The sequence below is a fragment of the Pleurodeles waltl genome, chromosome 3_1 (assembly GCF_031143425.1).
Source record: "Pleurodeles waltl isolate 20211129_DDA chromosome 3_1, aPleWal1.hap1.20221129, whole genome shotgun sequence".
NCBI lineage: Eukaryota > Metazoa > Chordata > Amphibia > Caudata > Salamandridae > Pleurodeles > Pleurodeles waltl.
This window is the reverse complement of record NC_090440.1, coordinates 1678926669-1678940181: the sequence shown is the minus strand read 5'-3', so window position 1 is coordinate 1678940181 and position 13513 is coordinate 1678926669. Positions and strand designations below refer to the sequence as shown.

The 13513-nt window shown below is 42.3% G+C and overlaps 1 protein-coding gene across 4 annotated transcripts in view; it reads left to right on the top strand.

Moving 5' to 3' along the window:
- Positions 1–13513, top strand: part of CCDC141 (coiled-coil domain containing 141) — a 646235-nt gene that overhangs the window by 598805 nt on the left and 33917 nt on the right. For all 4 annotated transcript variants that reach the window (XM_069225437.1, XM_069225436.1, XM_069225434.1 and 1 more), the window contains exon 22: positions 3098–3210. In XM_069225437.1, coding sequence (XP_069081538.1) covers positions 3098–3210 — 113 coding nt within the window. The remainder of the gene's footprint in view (positions 1–3097; positions 3211–13513) is intronic.

Sequence of the window (13513 nt, the reverse complement as noted above, 5' to 3'; positions counted from 1 at the left end):
GGGTGCTCCCCTGCTTGCCAGTCCAGGAACACTGGATAAATATGGGAGAATGGCCCAGCAACTCACAACACTGCCTGAACCGCAAGGAGAAGGACTGCCCTGCTGGAACCCTGGACTGCACCCCAAAGGACTGCACTCTGCATGACAACACCTGCTTCACACTGAGGATCTACAGCTCTAAGGACTTTGCCTGGCTTCAGGAGAGGGAAGGAGTGGACTCCCTGACAGGAACACATTAAATGAGCTTCACCTGCAACATCACCATCAAGGACCCAGCTTACCTCCTTCAGCTGGACTTTTGAGGATTCGTGAGGTGCATTCTGGGAAACATACACCCAACATCTCAAGGCAAGTTTGGAATTTTGCCTGGAGCATTTTGCGTAACAGAACCATAAATATTTATAAGCTATGTTGCCACTTTTTAAAAAGAACAGTGCCGTAGAAACATTAAATATTTTAAAGAGGTCATTGTAAGATAAAATAAAAAACAAGCATTGGCAATGCAATAGGTCTCGCATTTTCTTGAGTAAGCGCTACTAGCATTGTAAATTCATACCTGGACTTTTCTTGCCATAAATTGGTCAACCATGCCTCATAATTTCGTCTTTTCCTAATTCCTGTGGCCCTGCATAAAACTAAAGCACATCCATGTAATTTCTTCCTCTATCTGCAGCAAAAAGTGAAAATGTTGCTAATGAGCAGCGTTTAATTGGGCGTAAGTTTAAATGAGGCACGCTAAGGATGTGTTTACTGAAAGCAAGTATGCGCTTACAAAATACACGATTTCCACTTAAAAACTATAGTGGAACCATGGAACACATTGGTCACACGGAAACTACATATGTTTTAAAAGCTAATGCCTGCATATTAATACAATTGTGTCTTTTAATATTTATGTTTACGTGTTGTCTTACTGGTGTGTCCCATCTGGTGTTTGGCTGCAATTTACACTGTTTGGGTGTGATTCGCTCAACGTTTTATAGCATCTGATAACATTGCTGCTGTCTACAGAGCAAGCCAGCCAGCCAGTCATTTACACTCTTTCATCTGGGTGATGCTGCCCTTTTAGGAACACATGCTAATGTTTCTGCTTTGTGTTTTTGTTTTTCACGTTAAACTTTTGTCTCCCAAGCAGTCTTTTTTACGTTAATTCGCTGTATTTCACAGTGTTTACGAATAAAGAGTGTTTATGTCCTTGTGTTCAAAATGTTTTCTACAACATGATAACATCTTGCTGTTTAAACTTCGAGCCTGGCAGCTTATTTACAGTTTGGAGCGGAAGGACATTTTCACATGTTACAGATGCATTTCTAATAAATTATTCTCTATTTTGCTCACAGTAAATCATTGAGGCAGAAAAATAACTGATGGCCCTTTAACAAAAACAGTTTCTGCCCTGCATCGGAACACACGGGCTCAAATTAAGCACTGCGATCCTAATAAGTGTGCCTTCTTTAGATCTAGCTGTTGCTCTACACAGAAGGCTGATTTATTTTTCCTTGATAGCGAAGCCATAAGCTCTATGCTTTTAGCTTACGAGACCCACAATTGCCTTGTTAGCGTACACGAAAGTATGTTTTTTCTAGGTTCAGCTGTCACTTTACACCGCAAGCTAGTAACTGCTGCATATACTTTTACGAGTACTGAATACAAAAGCAGGCTAATTTGAATTACAGAGAAGCAAATTTTCCTTTGTTTGAGTTGCGCTTTCGTTTTGGTTTTGTTATGACTTCCCAAAGTGTCTCTTGTGGTCATACCAAATGCAGTGCTGTAAGCAAGAGATGAAGCTTGGAATTATTATGAGGCAGTGCAGAGGGTTAATGTGGCTGCTGCAAAGAACGTGTTTGAGGCAGATCACAGACTGCATTCAATCTTCAAATGTTAAAACAACTTTGGTGATTAATGTTATTTCTGGAGAGAGAACATACTTTTCTCTAGTGAAAGCTTAGACTAATTATAAGGTAGCGCAGAAGGTTAATGTGCCTTCTGTGAGAAACATGAACTAGGCAGATCAAAACTAGCAACTAATGTAACAAGCTCACACGAAAGGTGGTATTTACTGGCTGCTGGCAAGCAGTGGAAATGTCACTGGAAGGTCAGATGGGGATTGTTTTTGTTAAAGCTCCTTTCCCCTTTGAAGGTGTTTCTGAAAGCGATTGAAACCAGGGACCAGCTCAGCCCCTTCGCTCCTGTTAGCTGGGAGGATTTTGGTTTGTGCGCCAATTCTAAGCAGTACAGAAGTACCCCCTTAGTGAAAAACAAAAACATAAGCTGCTCAGAACTAAATATTCCAAAAACATAGGCGGATCGGCCCATGCCCTTAAAACCGAGGCTGTTGTGAGAGGAAGAAAGGGCATAAAAGAGAAGTAAGTACAACACACACCAAAGACATGATCAGTAAACAACTAATAAAAAAATGTAAGTAATACAGTTTCACATAAGCGAGCCGACGACCGCCATGAGCATCAGCGTGAAGAGACACCAAAGGAAAAAGAAGTTCACTCACAATCAAACATATGGGCAAAAGTGCAATTAGCCGTGTAACAGTGGCCATGGCCAAGGCGGTAACAAATCCGCTCTAAGGATGGACAAACATAAAGCATTTACCAACGAAAAGAAAGGATTTTTGAAAGGCAAGCCCATGAACAAGTGATAGTGATGGGCGTGCAGTGGGCGTGGTTAAAAGGCCAGATGCAGACCAACAGGTCAAAAAAGCAGTGCTTGCACACTGCTATGCTCGACCTAAAAATGATGTTAAGGGGGTCTGGCTGACATTTTAGATCTATGTTGCTCTTTTCAATCTTTTTCAGTTTATTGTCTGTACTCCATGGACTGGCTGGACTTCTTGGAACCCCCACTGTGCTAGCCTTTCTTCTTCTTGGCTATCTTACCCCGCCTTAGACTGTAAAATGGTTTGGCATTTCAATAAGGCAAAGCTGCAAAAAGAATGCTTTTTCCATTTAACAAAGAGAAAGGTGCGCTCTCGGTTCATAAAACTGTCATTAAAACGCATTTAGAATGATGATTGCTTGCGTTCTTAACCTTTGACCTTGACGTGCATTGACAGTACATTAATTGTGTTATTATGTATCTGCAGGTGCTGAAGAAGGAGCAAAGTACGTTGAGAAAACAGTTTTAAAACACAAAGAAGCACTGGATTCGGTCAATGAACTTTGTAGTTACCTAAAAGAGCTCGAAGACAAACTTGAGGTAACATTTTACATAAATAATGTTGAAAAATTGGATTATTCCGTTCTAACGAGACGTGTGGGAAATGGGAAGCTTCTTGTAGCACTTTTGTTCACAAAAAATCACAGGTTTCAGTGAATGCTACAGAAAGGAAAGCTTGCCTTGGGAAACAAGTATATTATTCCTGCTCCCCCTCTTAATGAGAGGCTGCCCTCAATGTTCAGCGCCACCAGACAACACCCGATCTTTTGCTTAACCAGCTGTCATAATAAAACCACCCAGCGGTCTGCTTACGACCCTTTGCCAGCTCTCCTCTATGAACTGAATCTTCTGCCCCAAGACACCTCTAATTTCCATTTTTTTTCACTTAGTAAATCCTTGGCTGCCCTCGTCACACGCTTGAAAGAAATGGTTTCCTTTATCATTGCTTTAAAGTTTTCTATTTCATAGAAACCAGTCACCATAGTTTTTAACGCCGATTTCCCTGCTGTTACCACAAGCACTGATTTGCACATTTGGGCCACTTTTTTAGCTATCTGGTTTGCTTTTATTTTGGTGCCCGGGACTTTTTTTTGTTCCAGTCCGACCCTGTCAGTCACATGGAGACTTCTCTTTATATTCTATTTACCATGGTTACCGAAAACTACTCTGCGAGGATAGAATATTCAGGCAGAAATTAAATAGTCAGATGAGCCTTAGGTTTAAGGAGATAGGTACTATGACCATGCTTACAAATCACACCACTTAATGTTCTTAATGATCCTAATGTTTATTATATAAATGTCATGTAGTTTATCGAATGGTAATATGCTCCTGGGACAGATAATTAATTAATAACTCATTGTAGCAAACCGTGTGAGAAATTGTAAAGTCATCTGAATCTTTTTTAAGACATCACCCACAGGTGCAGCCTTATTGACCACCTACATTGTACTCTCTCAACATAATTCTTAACTTTGCTACTTGCTCTCTCTTAAATCATCCTCTTCCTTTACACATTAGGTCAAGTGCCTCTATACATAAAGCAGAGCCCTCCACACATCCACTACAGAAGGTATAGTAGCCTCTACCTACCCAAGCCATCTCCCATCATAGCCACCAAAATTTAATTCACCAGTATCTGCCTCTTCTGTCATATCCTAGGGAGATTTCGGAACAAAGGGGTGGAGGTTTTAGCAGTAAATGTTGAAGGGATCAGTGAATGTGGTAGAAAATTGTGTAATAATTTTTACAAAATGGGTGGTGTTTAGGGGATTTAAAGGTCGGGTTTAGGCAGGGACATGCCAAATTAAAAACACACCCACAAATGAATAAGACAATGACCATTCACAATATGCACACGTCCATTTACTTCTGTAGAACAAGTGACAAAACTGGCTTACATGCACGCTAGACAAGCCTTGGAGCATGTCAGGCACCACACATACCAGCCACTGGTACTGAAGCACACGCTACTAGAAAACAGCGGAGGTAGGGAATAACACTAACACTGAAACATGTAGGGAATAACATAAATTAAGAAATATATTCCACTTATTTTTAAATAGTTTAAATGTTAATATAATTTTTAATTAAACTATCTTAATGTAAACTATTTATTTCTAACCATAAAATTATATATTTTAACTTAAGATAATTTAAAAAATAACTTGAATAAAAAATCATTTTAGAAACAATATTAAGATACAAATTTACAACCAAGCTTGTAATACATATAAGGCAGCAAGCACTGCAAGGAAGAGGGAAATTAAAACAGCAAATATTTTGATTTATTAAATAATTTAAATATATTGCATTCATTTTTTAGTATAATTAAATGTTATACTATGCTTTTCAGTTTGTGTTTTGTGTTTTTTTCAAAGACCTAATATTTATTTATGATTTAGAAATGTATTTAACTTTGTTATTTTTCCCACCTTGTTCTTCATAGGGAGATCTCCACCCCGGTTTTGGACATCTCCACAAATAACCCAATAGTTATTTTTAGTAACTCTACGGTCATAAATTTGGTCTAATGACGGAGATGAAACTCGTACATCACACTATAGATGAGATCTCCACACTGGAACGTTGAATTTCATTCATGAGGAGCACTCCCCCTAGATGTAGGTAGAGTGCTTCATGAGCTGAGATCTCCACATTTCAACTTACCTTTGTGAATAGGGCCCATTGGTATTTATTTTTTTATTAGTGATATTGATATTGCATGGACCTTGCCGCAGGTCCAATGAAGCACTTAACAAGAAAGAAGATATGACAGTGTATTATTCCGTGAACTTCTTAAACCATCATACAAACTTCTCTGCATTACCTATAAAAATCAATAATATTCATAAATAAGCACATTTACTTACAATGACAAAATAGTCTTTTGTGCCGAAAGTGGATAAATGTTTAGTCTGAATTTTGACAAATATGCCCAGCTTTAAAACAAAATTAGAAACTTTTAGCAACCACTCCTTCTACTCTCTGGGGTAGACATTTTTATGGTTTACTAGATTCCCTGCATAAGAGAATTGGGATCAACACTTTTATCTAAATCTGGAATCAGAAACATGGGTTTCTCCAGCTATTATTTGTGTTTGCAATTTAAGCAAGATTACGAATCTTTTCAAAAACTTACATACAATCTTCTTTTTAAAAAGTTGCATTCTTTAAGATACAAATATTTTTTTAATTTAAGGAACATTCCTAAAATACAGCAGTGCATTTTCCATAAATGTTAGCAACTAGATCCTTGGAATTTGATGACGGTAATAATATAGAAAATCACTATTTACTGAAAGCATGTTGCTCATCCATAAACAAACTTCAGAACTCGATCAAGTCAAAGACATGTTTAATATGTATTCATATCAAGGCTGAGATCTGGTCCTTTCCCACCACCTCCGAGAGAGTCCATTCTAGAAGAATGCATTCTACCACCCAAAAAACAAAAACAAGTATAACAGAACTGTTAGTAAAGTAAACCTATTATATATAAAATGAGATTTTACCAAGGGCATTTTTATTTTCTGGGTTCTGCAGATACATCCTGTTATAAATTGGGTTTCTAGTTGGCAGAGGTTTGCACCCTGTCCAAGTAGAGCCCACAAGCCTAGCCAGGGTAAGAAAGTTATACTCCTTAAGTTAATCTGTGCAAATCCTCTGGTAGCTTGGAACAGACCAGTCAGGCTTAACTTAAGAGGCAACGTCTAAAGTATTTGTACAATACCTAATTACACCAACACAGTGAAAGACACCACAAAAAGGGCAAACACCAGGTTAGTAAAATAGATAATATTTATTTTATTAACACAAGACCAAAAGGACAAAAATCCAATTAGTTGAATTCGAGATATGAGTTTTTAAAGATCAAATATGAAAACCGTGCTAAAAAGTCCATATCTTGAGGTCCCGAGGGTGCAAATCCAAAATGCAGGCCAACCGTGAGGGTAGGCTAGCTTCAGAACCCATGCATTGAACAGTACCTTTGTTGGAGCAATGTGTAGGCGACGAGGACACAATGCGTCGTTATTTCTGATGCTCTTGGGGCAATGCGGCATTGTCAGGCTCTATAGAAGTGAATGCGATGCGTCCATGGCAGGCCACGCAGATGGTATTTGTCAGGCTGTGCAGTAGGAGAAGCCGCTGCTGTCGGGTAGCCGATGCATCTCCGTCAGAGATACGATGCGCTGATTTTTCTGCTGCACTCACAGCGATGCACCTCTTTTTGATTTTTGTAGTGACAGAACCAACTTCTGAGGCCCAGGCCTGGAGGGGAGCACCTCAATAGGCGACGAGGACACAATGCGTCGTTATTTCTGACGCACTCGGGGTAGTGCGGCTTTGTCAGGCTCTATAGAAGTGGATACGATGCATCAGTGGCAGGCCATGCAGAGGGTCCTTGTCAGGCTGTGCAGTAGGAGAAGCCGCTGCTGTTGGGTAACTGATGTGTCACCTTCAGCGATATGATGCGCTGATTTTTCTGCTGCACTCACGGCGATGCACCTCTTTTTGAAGTTTGTAGCTACAGAACCAACTTCTGAGGCCCAGGACTGGAGGGGAACACCTCAGGCAAGGGTAAGACTCACAGATGGCAGAGTCCGGCAGCACCAGGAGAATTGCAAGCAGTCTTTGATGTTCCTGAGAATGAAGAAGAACAGGGGGCAAGCCAGCAAGCTTTTGGAGACTGTTTGGCGCAAGGACATAGAGAACAAGTCCAGTTCTTCACACAGCAGGACAGAAGCAGCAGGCCAACACAGTAGAGCAAGTAGCAAAGTGGCAGTCCCTCCTACAGCAAGCAGTAGGCCAACGCAGCAATGCAATTGCAGAGTGGCAGTCCCTCCTGGCAGCACAACAGTCCTTCTTCCTGGCAGAGTGTCCTTGGTTCCAGTAGAGATCTCATCTGGTGGGATTGGAGGTCCAGTGTTTATACTTTGGTGCCCTTGTTCTGAAAGGTGGGAGAAATTTCCAGGCCTTCCTTCTAAGTCCACAAGGTCCCTGTCCTGCCATCCCTGGCTCCGGACACTTAATGGAGTATTATGCATCTCTTTGTGTGGTGAGAGGCACAGACCTATTCAGGTGTAAGTAAGGCAGTGCTAAGTTCTGCCCCCATCAAGCCAGTTAATGTCCCATCAGCCTGGTGATGGGCCATCAGGATGCAAATGTCACACCCCAACCCCCTTTGTGTGTGTCTTTCTAGAGGGAATGCACAACGTCCTGCTGTAATCCACCCCAGACATGTATTCAGAGCCAGACAGAGACACAGAATGGTTAAAGTAAGAAAATGCTAACTTTCTAAAAGTGGCATTTTCAGAGTTACAATTTACAATCCGACTTCACCATAAGTTGTGAATTCAGGGACGGCAAACTCCATATTTCTATCTTGTCCCATTGGAAGTTAGGCTTAAAAGATGTTTAAGGTAACCCCAATGTTATCCGATGGGACAGATAGGTCTTGCAATAGTGAAAAAAGAATGTAGGAGTTTTGTAACTATCTGGACATGTTAAACTTAAAAGTACATGTCCAACTGTTTAAATATACTGCTCCCTGCCCATAGGGCTAACTAGGGCCTATCTTAGTGGTGACCTACGTGTATTAAAATTGAATCTTTTGGCATGGCAGGTGGGTACACTTGCCAGGTCGAAATGGCAGTTTAAAACTAGACACACAGGCTCGGCAGTAGCAGGCCTGAGACTTGTTTGAAAGGCTACTGTAGTGGGTGGCACAATTAGTGTTGGAGGCCCTCTTGTAGCATTTAATTTACAGGCCCTGGGCACACATAGTGCACTTTACTAGGGACCTACAAGTAAATTAAATATGCCAATTGTGGAGAACCCTAAGGTGCCATGTGTAGAGTATAGAGCACCTGCACTTACGCAGTGGTCAGTAGTAGTAAAGTGCCCAGAATCCTAAATGTCAGCAAAATGAGTCAGTAAAATATGCAAATGAAGGCCTGCAGAAAGGGCCATTTCTAGCACAATCCCCCTCCAGCCTAAAGTCAGGGTAGACTAATCAATACCTTGATGGGCTTCCCTGCTTAGGGTGACAGATCATGGACAGTGGCCCACTACTGCAGGGGCACTTGTCAGTTCTATGCCACTCTGAACTCAGCTGGATCCCTCTGTCTATATTCTCTGGGCCCACTGAGCTGACCATGGGGATCCCTTCTCCTCACCTGCAGAACCTATCTGTGCATCACCTAACTTTAACTTGCCCACAGCTGTATCCTAGTAGGCAGACAATACCACCATAATCAAAAACGTTATGTGGCACGTTCCACTCCTTGGGTCTGACTCCTGTCCCCAACCCATGGAAAACTCTGTCCACAAGGACAGCAACCAACAAAGGCCACTGACAGCTCTCAGTGTCAATAACCAAACCCCAGCCATCCAGGAGTCTCTGACCTCTGTGGTTTCTCAGAGAGGGCTCTCCCTAACACTGCTCCTCCCTCCTCCCTCTGTCCTTTACCTTTTTCTTTGGAATGGTACCACCAGAAAACTGAACTGTTAAGGTGCTTGTGGAAGCCACCTCACCAAGTTACCCTGACACCAGGGGCAACTCATTCCCCAGGAGGCAGTCTATGGGCATCTAGGGCACTAACTATGACCTTCCTCTCGGTCACTTCCCCACCCCACCCCACTCAAGGGATACCAGGGCCATAGGGTGGAAAAAGGCCAGCCCTTGGACTTGTGTCACCTTACACACCTGGCCTGTGTACTGTTCAGGGGAATTACCCTTTCCACCATCATGGTAAGCTAGCCCTAGTGTCCCTCAGAGCAGTGACTTGAGCCCCATTCACTGTCACCTGGTGGAAGTGACATCTCCCACCCTCAGGGATCACCATTTCACCCTCTGAGTCTACCTCCCAACTAAGTGAGATCATGGTATGTTATAAGACCTGTCCCTGTGGACTACTTACCCCTAAGGCAACATTGCCACTCCTGCAGAGACCCCGCCAGTGGGTGAGTTCTTTGGACAAACAGAGTCTCCCAGCTTGTGTCCCAGATGAGAACAATCAAAGCAGTGGTGTTGGAAATGGGGTGCCCAGAGCCATCGCCCGCCAGAACCTCACTCCTTTGTCTCAGAAGGGACATGGGAACCCTTTACTTTTCCCTTACCCTGGGACTTGCATGCGTCTCCCTAGACCCCCCTTACTCTGCTGGGAGAATCCTGCACCAACTTTTTTGGGATCACTCCCAGATACCTTCTTATGGACCCTGGTACCCAGCAGGCCTTTCGGTGACACGCTGCTCCTGTCCTGGAAGGGGCCCTCATTCCTGGGAGTAAGTTGTTCACCCCATTTATAGACAGCAGCCCAAGGCCTCTTCTCAGACCCTGGTCCAAATAATCCTTGACATCCAGCTGTTCCTCAGTCTCCTCTGAGGTATAATTTGGTGCAGCATGGGCTTCTGAGTAGGCACTCAGTGCCTTTTGCAATTCTGCCTTTTTGCTCCATGCGGGCAGCCCAAAACCCTTAAAGAAATCCTTTAGCTGGGCCACAGTGTAATCATCAAACTTGGCCAGCTCAAACTCCATCCTTGCAGGTGCAGATGCAGAGCCTCCAGCCAGAGACATGATTTAGAGTAAAAATAAAAAAATACCAATTAGGAACAATTGAAAAATTAAAAATGCCAATTGAAGAGAGTAGAGACAAAATGCCAATGGGGATCAGAGACAATTGATTCAAATTGGTTTAAGTGTGAATAGTAGTGTACACCAAATTACTGTAAGGCACTGCACAAACACAAGTCCTATCCTCACCACTGATCACCACTGTTAAAATTGGGTCTCTGGTTGGCAGAGGTTTGCACCCTGTCCAAGCAGGTACCACAATCCTAGTCAGGGTAACTCAGTTACACTCCCTAAATTAACCTGTGCTCACCCTCTGGTAGTTTGGCACAGAGCAATCAGGCATATATTAAGAGGCAATGTGTAAATTATTTGTGCAACACTTAAATGTAGCAACACAACAAAAAACAACACAAAAAGACTCAGCATCAGCTTTGAAAAAAGATAATAGTTATCTGATTAAACCAAGACCAAAACAATAAAAATCCAATCAGTAGAAGTAAAGATACAAGTTATTAAAGATTAAGGTCCTTATTACAACTTTGGAGGACGGTGTTTAACCGTCCCAAAAGTGGCGGATATACCACCTACCGTATTACGAGTCCATTATATCCTATGGAACTCGTAATACGGTAGGTGGTATATCCGTCACTTTTGGGACGGTTTAACACCGTCCTCCAAAGTTGTAATCAGGCCCTAAATGTGAAAACAGTGCTTAGAAGTCCATAACGGTAAAAAGGTTACTTTAGATCGCGAGCAACCGATGCAAATCCAACATCCAGGTGAACCCCAATGGAGGATAGGCGGCTACAGACCCCACGCAGGGTCTGTTGAACAGTTCCTTTCTTAGAGCAATGTGCTGATGAGGAGGCCATGATGCGACACACAGGGCGATGCATCATTGTCAGTCTCCATAGAAGTGAATGTGATGTATCAATATTGGGCTGCACAGAGCGTTGTCATCAGTCCGATTAGTAGAAGAAGCTGCTGCCTTTGGGTAGCCACTGAGTCACTGTCAGAGATGGGATGCGCTGATTTTTCTGCTGCACTCAGGCGATGCGTCTCTTTTTGAAGTTTGTAGCTACAGAACCAACTTCTGAGGCGCAGGACTGGAGGGGGGGACCATCAGGCAAAGGGGGGACTCACAAATGGCAGAATCCAGCAGCACCAGGAGAGTTTCAAGCAGACTTTAATGCCCCTGAGACTGCAGAAGAACAAGGGTCAAGCAAGCCCTTGGAGATTCTTGGGTGCAAGGATGTTGAGAACAAGTTCAGTCCTTCTCACTGTAGGACAGAATCAGCAGGCCAACAAAGTAGAGGAAGTAGCAAAGTAGCAGTCCCTCCTACAGCACATCAAACAATAGGCCAAAACAGTAATGCAGTTGCAGAGTGGCAGTCCCTTCTGGCAGCACAGCAGTATTCCTGCCAGAGTGTCCTTGGGTTCAGTAGAGATCTGATCTGGTGGGGTTTGGGGTCCATTATTTATACTTTGGTGCCCTGGTTCTGGAAGTTGAAAGAAACATCCAGGCCTTCCTTTGAAGTCCACAAGGTCCCTGTTATGTCCTCCCTGGCTTCAGACCCTCTACAGGGGGTTATGCAGCCCTTTGTGTGGAGAGAGGCACAGCCCTATTCAGGTGAAAGTGCAGCAGTGTTAAGCTCCGCCTCCATCAAGCCAGTTAAGGGCCCATCAGCCTGGTAATGGGCCCTCAGTATGCAAATGTCACACCCCTGCTTCCTTTGTGTCTGACTATCTAGAGGGAATACACAAAGCCAGATGTAATCTACCAGACATGTTTATTCAGAGACAGGCAGAGTCACAGAATGGTTAAAGTAAGAAAATGCAAACTTCCTAAAAGTGGCATTTTCAGACTTACAATTTATAATCCGACTTCACCAAAAGTTGGGATTTGAAATTGTGAGTCCAGGGACACCAAACTCCATATTTCTACCTTGACCCAATTGGAGGTTACACTTAAAAGATGTTTTAAGGTAACCCAATGTTATCCTATGGGAGAGATAGGCCTTGCAACAGTGAAAAAAAACAAAGTTAGGGGTGTTTCACATCTGGACATGTTAAACTTAAAAGTAAAAAATGTCCAACTTTTTAAATTCAGTGCACCCTGCCTTCAGGTTTAACTCGGGCCTACCATAGGGGTAACTTACATGTAATAAAAAGGAAGATTTGGGCCTGGCAAGTGGGTACACGTGCCAGGTCAAAGTGGCAGTTTAAAACTGCACACACAGGCTCTGCAGTGGCAGGCCTGAGACTGGTTTGAAAGACTACTGTAGTGGGCGGCACAATCAGAGCTGCAGGCCCACTAGTAGCATTTTATTTACAGGCCCTTGGCATATATAGTGCACTTTACTAGGGACTTACAATTAAACTAAATATGCCAATTGTCGAGAAGCCAATGTTACCATGCTTAGAGTACAGATCACGTGCACTTTGGCGCTGGTCAGCAGTGGTAAAGCGCTCAGAATCCTAAACTTCATCAAAAATGAGTCAGAAAGAAAAGCAGGCTGATGTAGGCAAAAAGATTGGTGGTGACCCTGCAGAAAGGGCCATTTCAAACACAACCTTATTGCTGTTGGTTACAAGAACTGAAAAAGTGCATTTTATAAAACACCTTTTGCAAATCAACTTTAGATCAAAATCATAGTTCAGTTAAACTTGCACATTTGAAATGGTGCACACCATCTGTCGTCATGTAATGTTTTCAGTTGTAGGGTCTCTGTGGACCTCCAAGTACTTAGGGATACACCATGAATGAAGTAGTTCCGAGCATGCTTAAAGACTTCTTTTCACTAGAGGATTGCAATCATTTGTGAAAGTGATTCAATCACTTTATTTCCCTAATAATAAGAATGTATTTTTGTTCTACTACAAAAACCTACACAAATGAGTCATGAGTATTTAGCTTATAGTCATATCATACACAAAGCATAAACAAAATTTGTGTGTAAGTCTTAGTTATATTTTACTTGGAACTTTGTGGTTTACGTATTTCTATGTACGCTTGTGCCAAATGTGCAAATTCTGTACTTAATTGTATGATACTAATGAACATTTATGACATGTATCAATTTTCCTGAGCCCAAAGTATTGCATAACATACAATACAAAAATGCACTTTTCAAAATATTTGTGCATTTGTACTACTTTTTGTCACAAAACCAATTGCTTTTATCTAGCATGCCTAACGTTTAGCAAACATCTTGCAAATTATGCATTAATCACCCACTTGTCTTCACTTTACACATAGACTTTCAC